The 13,351-nt window shown below is 36.8% G+C and overlaps 1 protein-coding gene and 1 non-coding gene across 3 annotated transcripts; both read left to right on the top strand.

The window, feature by feature from the left end:
* The first annotated feature begins 2,930 nt into the window (after positions 1–2,930).
* On the top strand, positions 2,931–11,130 carry LOC131191974 (cytochrome c oxidase subunit 7C, mitochondrial). Of its 2 annotated transcripts, none has more exons than XM_058170681.1 (3): positions 2,931–3,119; positions 4,302–4,432; positions 10,565–11,130. In XM_058170681.1, exons 1-2 carry the CDS (start codon positions 3,045–3,047, stop codon positions 4,416–4,418), a joined length of 192 nt encoding a protein of 63 aa, XP_058026664.1. In that variant the 5' UTR covers positions 2,931–3,044; the 3' UTR covers positions 4,419–4,432; positions 10,565–11,130. The 2 variants fall into 2 exon arrangements, with proteins under 2 accessions (XP_058026664.1, XP_058026663.1); XM_058170680.1 differs by lacking the exon at positions 10,565–11,130 and adding an exon at positions 7,285–7,360 and having other exon boundaries at positions 2,951–3,119.
* LOC131193778 (small nucleolar RNA Z39) lies at positions 3,886–3,947 on the top strand. The gene has a single exon (XR_009154029.1). It is a non-coding gene; the product is annotated as a small nucleolar RNA Z39 (small nucleolar RNA).
* Positions 11,131–13,351: the final 2,221 nt, after the last annotated feature.

The raw sequence follows: 13,351 nt of genomic DNA, 5'->3' as shown, positions 1-13,351 counted from the left end.
TGTATAACTGCTGAAGACCACTATAGAGTTTTTCTACTGAAATCAACAGAGTCATCGAACTATATGTACCACTAACTACCATCAAGATTAGGAAAAGCAAACTACCCATATCAATAAAAAGCTTCAATCTAAAAAGATCCTCTGGAAAAGAAACAAAAGGGCTATGTAGCTAATTTTAAAAACGCTACAGAACTATATGCAACCAAATAAAACTGAATGCACAAATTACCACACCAAGCAAGAAGAGGATCTTCTGCGCACAAATTCAGTCGTGCCTTCTATAATTTTGTCAACAACAAGCTTAAAACTCTAGACGCATGCCACCTCTAAAAGATCCTGATGGCAATGAATACAATGATGAAGAATCTAGAGCAAACCTCTTTAATAAATTCTTTGCATCAGTTTTTGTCAACAGTGATGGCACTCATCCAACATTCCAAATTTGTACAATCAATGAGCATGACAACTTAACAATTGTTGATTTTACAGAAGAAAATGTTGGTAAAGCTCTAAGTAAATTGAAGCCATCTCTATCCATTGGACCTGATGGTCTTTGGGCTTACTTTTTTAAAACTCTCTAGTAATCTAGCAGAACCCTAAGTATAATCTTTAATATAGCCTTTAGAACCAGTTCCCTTCCCAGTCTCTGGTCGCTAGCCACAGTCATTCCAGTTTTCAAAAAAGGCGACCCCAGCTTAGTTGATAATTATAGACCTATCTCCCTATGTTGCGTCGCCTGCAAGGTTATGGAATCCATCATCAACCAATCCATTACCTTACACTTAGAAATGCACAACCTTCTCTCAAATAAACAATTTGGCTTCAGGAAAAATTATCATGCAATCTACAACTTCTCTACTGTAAAACCTATGGACTACTAATCTTGATCTAGGTAAATCAATAGATGCAATATACATAGACTTCTGCAAAGCTTTTGACTCAGTAGTACATGATAAACTTCTCCTAAAATTAAAATCCTATGGCATTTCAGGACCCTTACACCACTGGATATCTGCTTTTTTGTCAAACAGACAACAAATAGTTAAAATTGGTAATGCTCTTTCAAATCCTGTTCCTGTCAAGAGTGGTGTTCCTCAAGGCAGCGTTCTTGGACCTACTCTCTTTATAATATACATAAATGATCTTTGTATTGATATTTCAAGTAACTGTGTTCTCTTTGCTGATGATGTCAAACTTTTCAACACCACTGACAATGCATCCACAATTCAAAAGGACCTTGATCATCTATCTGCCTGGTCTAAAATTTGGCAACTACAAATTTCAACCAGTAAATGCTCAGTCTTGCACATTGGAAGAAAGAACCCAATCACAAAGTACATGCTTGATGGACATTGCCTCGCAGATGACCCCACCCTGTCAAAGACCTTGGAGTTTTTACATCTAACGATTTAAGTTCCAAAGCCCACTGCAACTACATAGCTAAGAAGGCTCTAAGAGTTGTCAACTTAATTTTACGTAGCTTCTTTTCAAAAAACACCACGCTACTGACCAGAGCATATAAAACATTTGTTAGGCCAATTCTTGATTACTGCTCTCCTGTCTGGAACCCTTACCATATATCTGACATCAACACAGTTGAGCGTGTCCAAAGGTATTTTACGAGAAGAATTCTCCATTCCTCTGAAACTAATAAAATACCTTATTCCACCAGACTTGATATCTTGGGTCTAGAAAACTTGGAACTTCGTCGCCTTCGACTGGATCTGGGTTTAGCATATAAAATCATCCGTTGTAATGTCCTTCCTGTCAATGACTTTTTTAGTTTCAATAACAATATCACAAGAGCTACAAACAGATTCAAACTCAATGTCAACCGTTCCAGTTTAGATTGCAGAAAACACGATTTCTGTAACAGAATTGTATATACTTGGAATGCATTACCTGACTCTGTGGTTTCTTCTCATAACCCCAAAGGTTTCACTCAAAAACTGTCCACGGTTGACCTCACCACTTTCCTAAGAGGACTCTAAAGGGGCGTGCATAAGAGCACAAACGTGCCTACCGTTCCTGTCCTACTGTTTCTTTTCCTATGTATATACACGTTTTTAGTACCTCATTTCTCCTCATATATACGTTCATATATTTATAACCTTTTATGTAACGCTTGTATATATTGTTATGACAAATAAATAAATAAAATAAATAAATATAAATAAATGGTTGGTTTGATTGTATTGCTGCTGCCATGAGAAGTGGCAAGTGGAGTTTTATGGTTTCTATGTTGTGGATTTTAATGCTGTAAACCACCCAGAATCACCTGGGAGTGAGTTTAAGTGCCATGCAAATTTGTTAAGTAAATTTATATTTTTAGGTATTACTTCCGAAGCTCCAGGTTATACTCATAGTTTTATTAATTTAATGACCCTAGCAGTACTTGAGGGAGTACAGGGTGAACATACATACACCTTTGCATTTTCCAGCCTTCACTCGTTTCTTTTGCCATTTCTTTTTGTCGCATTTTTAACTCACCACTATCGGTTTCATCTATTCTTAAATATGAGGAGCACGTTCAACGGATATACATACATTCTGATTTCATTAGTACCACTATTGTCAGTATTCTACCAAGCTTTCTCTTTGCTTTTATGCAGTTAGATATTGTTTACTTGTAACGAAGCGCATTTATGATATTTATGTTTATTTCCTTTTGCTTCCGGCCTTGACAAGGAATTTGGGGGAGAGGAATAATCGCTTTGTGCATTGTATTTATTTGCTAGAATTAGGGATTTAATTTAAACAAATCAGTAAGTGCATATTTACAGAAGGGTGAGGTACTTTGTTTTTTTAATTCTTCAAATACCACCCGCGAAACTCTCCCGGTTGACGCTAGAAGGCGGATACTTATGAAGAAACACTCATTTTCGAAAGCAACGGCATTTTGCTGCCCTAAAACTACGGTTCCCATATTGCCTTTCGGCAACGGTCTTTTCTCCCATAACGCCCGAGTCACGTGACTCTAGGTTAACTGAAGGTCGTGAGGGAGAAGCAACCTTTCTGTCGCCGGGGCTCTCAATCCGGCCGATATGTTGGCTAGCAGCGTCCGTCGGTTCGGCACCTCCGCCCTTCGGCGGATGCATTACGAAGATGGGCCGGGAAAGGTAAGATGGAAGCGGGGGAAGGCTACGAATTCAGGGCCTCCGTTACTTCTTGCCCCTCGAGCGGCGGCTTGGCCGGGGCCGGATTTCCTGGGCAGGTCGGGCTAGGCCTGCTTCCCCGCTCCCTGCCCCGGCCGTCCTTTGATGCGGGACGAAGATACCGGAGAGAGGCTCCTTCCTTTGCCTTTCGAAGTCAGTTGAGGGAAAATATAATCTGGGAAGGGAGGAGGCTCTTATTTTTCAGCCTCTTATTTTAATGGCACTGGGTTGCATTGGAAGGCCGGGGCCGAACGCTTGAATCACGGCAAAGAGGAGACTTTTCGAAGTAGAGAATAAAGGAGCCGCCATTAATTTTGTGAGGATTTGATATTTGTAATATCTCTGTTCGCGTTTTGGATCCCCGTAGTGTGAACCACGTGGGCTGAGCTCCAGATACGGGATTTTATTTTATTTATTTATTTTTTGTCAAGCATATATAAGATAACAGATAAAAGTATAAACATGATTTTGAATCCATGAAAAGGATACATTTTTTAAAAAATAAAAATTTAAATTAAAAAAAAAGTGGGGGCGACATTACATTATTTTTACTTCACACTGTGGAATCATTTTTAGAAATGCCATTTTTCTATCGCTGCAGCTTGAAAGGCATGTGCCCAAAGCCCTGCTCCATGTGGATGGCGGTGGTTTTTTAATATTCTTAATAATCACTTTCCTGTTTCTGCAGGGGCCTTTAGTGCAATATATGACTATTTTCTTAATTGTACTGGTACAGGTGATGATAGCATAACAGCATGAATAACGATGATCCTGTAAACGCTTTCTGATGTACCTATTCTGAAGTCGTGTTCAGATACTATTTAATTTCAGATCATACTCGTATCCAAGATGGCATCTAAAGGACATACGTAGTGTCTTTTTAATGTGAAATAAAAATAGGGCTAGTGTAAATAAGGTTCGAATTGAAGGATGTTGATACTAAACTATGAAATCCGTGTGAGTGACCCTCTTTTTTAGAAAATTAGGAATACACTGATGTACTTCTGTAACTATAAACTATGAATGAACATTTAGTACTTGGTTGCTAAGTACTAAATGGGATTTAGACCAACTCACTTTTTATACATTAACTTTGTTTAATAACTAAGTACCTTGATAAAACCCTCAACATTCTTATCTTTTCAGAATCTCCCATTCTCAGTTGACAACAAATGGAAATTGTTACTTGGAACCTTTCTCTTTACCTTAACTGGTATTGGTGGTCCCTGTTTTATTGTAAGGCATCAGCTGCTTAAGCAGTGAATATGTTATAACAGGTAATTCCTATTTGTTTTCGTTCTCTAGAAGTCTTTTACAAGCTATTTGAGTTGCTTCTTGGAAATGATAAAAACCGTTTTCTGGGTTTAATTTCAATAAAATTCAATTGGTGGTAAGCTAATGAATAGAATAGAATAGAATAGAATTTTATTGGCCATGTGTGATTGGACACACAAGGAATTTGTCTTGGTGCATATGCTCTCAGTGTGCATAAAAGAAAAGATACGTTCATCAAGGTACAACATTTACAACACAATTGATGGTCAATATATCAATATAAATCATAAGGATTGCCAGCAACAAGTTATAGTCATACAGTCATAAGTGGAAAGAGATTGGTGATGGGAACTATGAGACGATTAATAGTAGTGCAGATTCAGTAAATAGTCTGAGTGTTGATGGAATTATTTGTTTAGCAGAGTGATGGCCTTCGGAAAAAACTGTTCAAAAAGAAAAAACTGTTAAAAAACTGTTAATGAACTGTATCGTGACATTTTGCTAAATTTCTTAATAGGTAAACTTGGAAACAGTGCATATAAAAAAGATAACGATGCCATCTAATGAAGATTCAGCTCTTCATTATGCATCTATATAATATAATAGAAATGATTTGCCATTACTTTTATTCTGGGGTCAGTGCCTACTAACACTGTACATGTAAACCTGAATTCAAATTAATGTATTTGAATCTATAGCAGGAACCATAGTTTTCCTCAAATACTATAGTATTCCCCCCCCCCCATAGCAGTTTAAATCATGATTCAGTAACATTTAGAAAATAATTTGAGTAAAGTCCCTCCCTGAAATGCAAAGACATTATTTATATAAGACAACCGGTCCATTCCTAATCCCATCATATGTAGTAAGTTTTCAAAGTCATAAATACATCACAACTAGGCTATTGAAATGCATTATGGATAGGGTTGCTATGAAAAGTATTGGGAGTGCTAGAAAGTTCTATGGCCGCAGCCAGACCACCAATCAGAACAAGGCAGTAGAAAGTCCTTATAACTATTAGACACAGCTGTACTTGTTACCAATGGGGTTTTTTTCCCCCCGAAAAGGTCTTACAACAGTTAAACTTTTAGAAATGCTAAACAATTTTGTCCTGAAGGTGAGTCCTTATAAAGCTGGTTCTGCTTGTAATGACTGTCTGTTGGGAATGTGGGAGAAAGCCTTCCCTTCAGTTACTCTGAAATTATAAAATGCTTGGGGACCATACTCAGTGTAGATTTTTAGGAAGAGTTTCAGTGCCCATCTCTTTAGTCTTACTTGTAGAATGTTCTTAAAATTACATGCACATACACAGCTGAGCTACAAATTCTAATTAATCTTGACTGGAAAAAGGTTGGCTGAAAATGTGGTATCTGGCATTTTGAGGGAAAGTTATCTTGTAATCATTAAATCTGATACATGTAAAAGAAGAAATGAAAAGAGTGAGATTTTTTGAACTTCAGAAGAGTTCTAAACCGAAGCAGAATTTATCCAGAAAAGCCACTAAAAGAAAAATGTTAGAAAAATATCAGAATGAGCTGGCGTTTGTAAGACTCCCAAAACTCTTGCTTTTTAGAAACAATAGCCACAAAAGTGTTGCAAATAGTAAATTGTTCAGTTATAACAAGAAGGCAGAACCTGTTAGAAGTGAAATAGAGTCCTAATATATCATTGTTATTATCCAGGAACTATAGCGTAGGATAAACAGGAAGGTGTGAGAGAATTTAGTTAAATAAATTCAAGTCTCCAGGATGAGTTACGTTTTAGGGTATTGATGGAAGTGGCAAAGATGATTGCAGAGTCACCCTCAGGAGTCTTAAGAATTTTGAAGAAGTGGTGATTTTCCAAAAGACCTGAGAAAAGCAAACATCCCATTCTTAAACAGGAGCCCTAGCAAGATACTTCAGCTTGGGTATATTTCTCTAACAGATTATTAAACAGCATTTTTGAATACTTATTCTGACTCTGTCAGACTACTTGAAATATTGTGTCTAGTTCTGGGCACCACATATCGGAAACGACAAGAATATGTGGCTACAAGCATAGTGAGGTTCAGTTATGGGGAGTTAAGATAGTTTTTGTATACCTGAAGATTGTCATAGAGAGCAGAAAGTGAATTTCATGTATAGCTCCAAAAGATAGTACCAGAAGTAGTGATTAAAAATCAAAAGCAAAATGGTTCAGGCTGGATGTCAGCAAGAACTGACTGTATGAACTATCACTTGAGTGAAAGAGGCTGCAACATGAAGAGTATTGCTGTAAGTTGAATGGTCATTTCTCAGAGAAGTTCTTGTGAATTCAAGGGATTGGACTAAATGCAATGTTATGGGGGGATTTAAAAACCTTGAGGAATGCAGTTGTAAATCATATCTGTTATATACATATGGATATCTAAAGTAGAGTTATCCTTGAAGAAAGGATTTACTATATGTATTTTAATTGTGTTTTAATATAGATTGGCCACCTTAAGGAGCTGTGCTAGAGCAGAAAGGCAGAATAATAACTTAGATGATTAATAGTTTAGCATTTGAAATATTTTTAATACCGCTTTGATTCCATCTTTTCCCCCTCTACTTTGGCAAAAGTAATATTTGTGATTGCAGTATGAAAAATGCAAATAATGTAATGTGCAACATGTGGTTTCTGTGAGATTATCCATTAAGCATTAAAGATTCTCAGTCAGAAAGAAATCTTTAGCTATATAGAAAACCCTTCATAGAGTGTTCCCCATCTATGTTTAAATACCTTGTTTAATATGAGTTTCATCTACAAAATAAGATTTTGATAACCTGAAAGGAATGAATTGTAGGATATATTATATATTTTAAGGATTTTTATGTTTCCTTTTTTCTTTCAGATTGAGAAGAAAGAACAGAAGGAAATTTAAAACTTAAGCACTCTACATATATAAATAAAAACTATATCTGAAACTACAGTAGATTCTGTTTCTGTTTGGTCTAAATATAGATTGATGAATTATATAGAAAAAAATCCATTCCTAATTATATAAAATGCAATTTTTTTAAAATATAGGTATATACAAACATGGTTAGTTTTATGTTATGTGTGGCAAACAAATGAAGTAGGTAAAATGTAGATATGTACATTTTGACAGTATAAAATGTAAAGGGATTATATATGTATACAAGCAAGGTGGATCATGCAAGATGCAGAACTATATGTGTGTGTTCCACTGTATCTTTCATTTTTGAATAAGTTCTACCTACTTGTTATTTTAGGAACTTTATTATCCACTCGTGGGGTGTCAAATGAATAATTATATTGGTCTGGAGAAAAGGTTTGCACCTGGCCTAGTTTGAAATAAAAGTAGTGCCAACATCAAAATCTAATCCATTCCACTTCTATACAGCACTCTGTTAGAAATTTGCTTATTTTTATGACTTACGCCGATTCTAAAAAATTTCCTTCAATTATCCTGATGGAAATACAACATCCACATAACAAGTTAAAAAAGAACAGCCTTTTCCCAGAACAGCATTTCTGCTTATGGTTTCCAAAATATTGATAAATATATGCTAGAAGAAACCTGAGCAGTCAGATTCATCATGCTGAAATAATGGCTAATGTACATTGCAAGGTAGCTGCTTTACAACTGGCAAATGTGCTATTTTGGTCATCATCATTTGTGCAGCCCTGCAAATGCCACAAAAATCAAACATCTGTCATGACAGATGAGAGAACTTACTTACAATGCTTAACACACCGCTCATCCTTGAAAAGGTCACTTGTACCGGAACAGGCTACACATGGTTAACCAGCATTTAGTAAATGACAGCTTATAACTCCAAAAGAATACATACTGATCTGGCTCTTGTAGATGCAGTCCTTGGTTACCTTTAGAAACCATATTTTGTTAGATTTTTAAAATTAATACAATATTAAGATGGCTTTAGGAGGCAGCTTAGACTTCTGGAAAACTAAATCTGTATAAAGCTGTGAAGGAGGGTCTCTATAATTTGAAAGGGATTGTGGGCACATGGCATTTTGTACCTATAGATTTTTCTTTTTTAAGCGTAGGATGGGAAAGGTTTCTGGGGCTATAAAACAATTTCAGAAGCAAAATAATTTAATTGGGTTCCACACACTCATAACTAAATAAAAAGGTGTGGCAGGGGGCAAAGTAGAATCACTTTCACTGAACGTTCCTGAAAAGGTGGGACTAAGGAAGCAAAGGCAGAACATTCAAATAACACAATAACACTGTCTGGCTCACTACAAAATAGAGTCAGAGCATAGAAAGAAGTGATGTAATGCATCACTTGGGTAAATGAAGATACTTGACCAAGCGGTCCCTAACCTTGGAGTTATTGGAGAAGAATTTCCGGCCAACAATAAATACAGGTAGTCCAATTGAGCCCTGTATTTCTGTTAAGTGAGTTTTGCCCCATTTTATGACATTTCTTGTCACAGTTGTTAAGTGAATCTGGCTTCCCCATTGGCTTTGCCCATCAGAAGGTTGCAAAAGGTGATCACATGACCCCAGGATACTGCAATAGTCATAAGTATGAACCAGTGACCAAGCAGCTAAACTTTCATCACATGATCATGGGAATACTACAAAGGTTGTAACAAAGATGGTCATAAGTCACTTTTTTCAGTACCGTTGTAACTTTGAATGGTTACTAAATGAACTATTGTAAGTTGAGGACTACCTGTAAAAATTACAGCTACCCCAATTTGGTGTGTGCACAGAACAGCAGCCACTGTTCTCACATATGTGCAAAAATGATGCCTGCTTATTTTGCACCACAAACATCAAGCAATTTTGCAGCTTCCCAAATTCCCATTTCTCTGACAGAAATTAAAGTGTGGAGGATGCTCAATTTTTCTGAGCTGAGTGTCCTTCAAAACACTCCAGAAAGATCCAGGTAGAATTATCTTCTAGCAAAACCTCAAATGAGCAGTCATTATGACCAATTAACCATCATTCAACCTAGCAAAGAAATCATTCGCTACAGCCATAATTGTAGCTTTTGCTAAATTTGAACTTAAATTTCTAGACCATTAATGGTAGGTTTTCTATTTTATGCCATCACAAATGCATAATTCTAACTGTTGGCCTACTTTGAAGGAGTTATTTAAAAGGTTTTTTTCTAAGATAATAGTAGTACCTGAAATATCACTGCCATTTTAGGGCAATTTTCTCCTAGGTATTTTATAATTTTGTATTCTGTATTTTTTTTTCATCTTTTGAGATTTCTCTGAAATATGCTGTATACTAAACTTTTTACAATTACAAAGTAGAATCATTATACCTGATTGTACAGACTGTTGATTTCATCCCTACAATTTTCTAAAGTTTTTTTTTTACAAGACTGAATTTGATTTACTGATAGCAGGACCCAGTGTGCGCAGTTTGAAACTTCGTTTATACGTTTGGAAGTTTATCTGGTAACTTCCAGGAAGCGCTGCTAATTGGGAATAGAACTGGAACTAAACAAAATTGATCTCGCCCTCTCCCCAGAAATCATTTGCTATAGTCATCTGGTTGTACTTATGAAGTTGGGAATTGGGTGGTAGTTTTTAAAACTAAGCAGGAGTTTTACATCTTTGGTCACACTGAAAGGTGGACCCAATCAATTCAAGAGATCATTCTGACCCCAGAATTAACCAGACATCTAATGAATAGGTATCCTTTAACTCTGCCAAAAATCCAAACATGTATCATCAATCATTGGATTTGAAGAATGCAGGCAATCATATATTTTGCCTATTTAAGAAAATATGCAAAGGCATTGATTTGCATCCCATACTCTTCCTTGCCATAAACAGAAGTAATATTATGAAATTGTTTCTCTCTGAGTTACATTCTTTTTCTGTATTTCCATATAGCTCAGCCTATGCAGATTTATGCACAGAGCATTTATTTTGTTGATTTTTTTTTTTTTACAAAAATACTTTGGGTGATCTTCAGGGGGTTACCCCATCCTGCAATCTCCAGAAGGAAGCAAAATCAGGACTTCTCTGAGCCATCAGCCTGCCATCTGTGGCTGGTGGGATTTTTTGTGCAGTTGTGAATCTGCAGGTCTAATATGTTGGTTTTGCCTTCTTGTCTGAGAGCATTTGGTGATAATGGCCTGCTATTTTTACTTTACTGTTTTTCCTTGTCTCTTCAGGTTTCTTCACAGTGGGGATGTTAACTAGCTGTGTACGAAGTGCTCTGCAACCCTCCCAAATTGTTCCGATGAGTGAAGCATAAAGGGATACAACAGCCAAGATGGTGCTCAGCTGGCGATAGCATCATAGCTCCAGAAACATCTCGTTGTGATGTTGCAGAAGGAAACACTGAAAGGAAAAGAGTTACTGTGATGCAGCAGGAATGCATGTGCCAGTTATTAAATGAAAGGCATAAGATGCATTTCAATCTCCCAGTATTTTCTCAATACCAGTAGAAACACAATTGCTGAGACAGCTGGCAGCTGCAACATCCAGATTTAATAGAGGCCTAACTGCATAATAAATTCCAGCACACACATCTCTTCTCTTAGCACAAAAAAAAAAAAAGGTGGGGGAAGGAGAATTGGAGTGTATAGCTGAATTCTCTAAGTGAATTCTTGCTTCCCCCCATTTATGCACTGTCCACCCATTCTTTCTCAAACACATTATGCCTCTCCCATCTCTGACCTCTTAGGCAGTTCTCTTGTATTTTTACTTATCTGTGAATAAATCAAAATTTTACTCATTCAATTTTACTCATTCAATAGTCCATTAAACCAGTGCATGCCATATAGTAAATTGCCCTGTAAGTAAATCCTTCTTTGTATGTACTTTTTAGTACCGAAAACCTCCAGATAGAGAGTCACCATAGCTTACCATCACATACCAACTTATTTGCTTCTGATCTCGCAACACAATGCCTTCCATTATGAACCAAACAGGTTGTACTAGTTTCTCCATCTTGCAGTTGCTCATCTCTTTTTTTCCTCTTTCTTCCTCATATCTTGTCTGGTTGACTTTTTCTTGCCTTCTTTCTTCCCTCAATGAGGGCTGACATTTTGTCAGTAAGATTTCTACAGTAGCACTATAAAATATAAGGTTTTGTTGTGCTCTCTTATAACTTGATGTAACTCACTGAAAGCATATGCACCAAAAACAAATTTCTTGTGTGTGCAATCACACTTGGCCAATAAAGAATTCTATCCTATTCAATGTGCTTGCACATAGGAAAGTGGTGGCTTCACCACTGTGGCTTCTAAACATTTCTTACATAATTTCTATTATTGTCTCTTCTCCTACCCCCCAGTAAATCCTGTTAGTAGATTGCCACCTTCTACTATTTTCAAAGAAATTGCCTATCTGCCCCCTATTCAGCAAGGTGGAAAAGAGTGGGAAGTTTGCCCTTTCTGCAGTTGTAATGGTATGTGGGAGTGACCTTGGAAGACAGGAGGAAAAGCCATGTATTGAATCACATATTTAAAATACATATCAGCCCACAGAAAGGGGGAACATGTGGGAAATGTTTCAGAAGGCGTCCTTCCTAGTTCATTGAGAGTAAAAGGAAAGGGGAACATACTTTTAGTCTTGCATGTTAATGTAACCTTACCATAAAGATAATACTGGTACTTCTGGTTTCTTATCTGGACTAATTCACAAAGCTACTGCCTGCTCAAAGGAAATGAACAGAGACAATATGAATTCCCTCATAGAAAAACAGTACTGGTTACAGAATAAGATATATGAATGTTATTCTGTACATTAAGGTTGGGGAGAGTTCAAAATAATGTGTACTAGGGAAAATATTAGGATTCCTACAAGTTTTACTCAGTGGTTGTTCTTTGAGAAAAGAAAACAGACATGCATGTGCACAACACACCCATACCTACAATATAGATAGAATAAAATAAGAGTCAGGGTATGAAAGCACAATGCAAAACCATTCATGAAATACCTCTGTGGAAATATCCTAATCCAAATATAACAGCCCTATTTGTTTTGGAAATTTTCTTCTGATTCTTCAACTATTGTCTGGATTGTGATGGTTTCTTACCTGGGTGAGGTCAATCAGGCAATAGATTCTGTCTTCTCTTGATATGCAAAAGAACTATGATGGAATTGAATTTTTTCCATTGTCCTTTTAAAGTCCACCTCACTTACTTCTCCTCCCCCAGGAATAGTTCTGTTGCTGACTGATTCTTCAGAACTAATTTTCTTGGACTACAATGGCCTTTGCCCATTCTCCAGATCAGAAAATTCAGCTTTCATTGCTTTTATCTCTTGTGTCTGAACCTTTGGAGACAATACAGGTAGTCCTTGGCTTACAACCACAACTGAGCCAAAAATTTCCATTGCTAATCAAGTCAATTATTAACTTGAGTTTTGTCTCATTTTATGACCTTTCTCACCACAGTTGTTAAGTGAATCACTACAGTTGTTAAATTAGTAACACAGTTGTTAAGTGAATCTGGCTTCCCTATTGACTTTGCTTGTCAAAAGGTCACAGAACCTGGTCACATGACACCAGGACGCTGTAATAATCATGAGCCAATTGCCAAGCATCTAAATTTTGTCATGTGACCATGGGGATGCTGCAATGGTCGTGTGAAATATGGCCATAAGTCACTTTTCACTGCTATTGTAACTTTGAATAGTCACTAATCAAACTGTTGTTAATCGAGTATTGTAACTATTTTCCCCATCTATTATATACATGGTAATTGGGCACTTCAACACTGATAGTCAGCAGACTCTATATTGAACATATGAACATAAGCAGTGCGTTGCTAAATCAGACCGCTGGCCTCTCATCTAGCAGTCTGTCCCCAAAGCAGCCAACCAACTACACAAGCAAACTCAGAAGTCTCGCAGCAAATAGCCTTCTTAGGCAGTCACACTACCATTAAGCCATTCATCCCCCAACTTTGATGAACTAATCCAAACATTATAATGGATTGTGTAGTTGAACA

Source organism: Ahaetulla prasina, chromosome 2, assembly GCF_028640845.1.
Source record: "Ahaetulla prasina isolate Xishuangbanna chromosome 2, ASM2864084v1, whole genome shotgun sequence".
NCBI classification, from domain to species: Eukaryota; Metazoa; Chordata; class Lepidosauria; order Squamata; family Colubridae; genus Ahaetulla; species Ahaetulla prasina.
This window is presented reverse-complemented; position numbering and strand designations above follow the sequence as displayed.

Excerpts from the sequence above, each read along its gene's own strand:
- LOC131191974 (XM_058170681.1), top strand. The coding sequence starts at position 3,045 with ATGTTGGCTAGCAGCGTCCGTCGGTTCGGCACCTCCGCCCTTCGGCGG. Across the intron at positions 3,120-4,301 it reads ACGAAGATGGGCCGGGAAAG|AATCTCCCATTCTCAGTTGA; the intron begins GTAAGATGGAAG and ends TTATCTTTTCAG.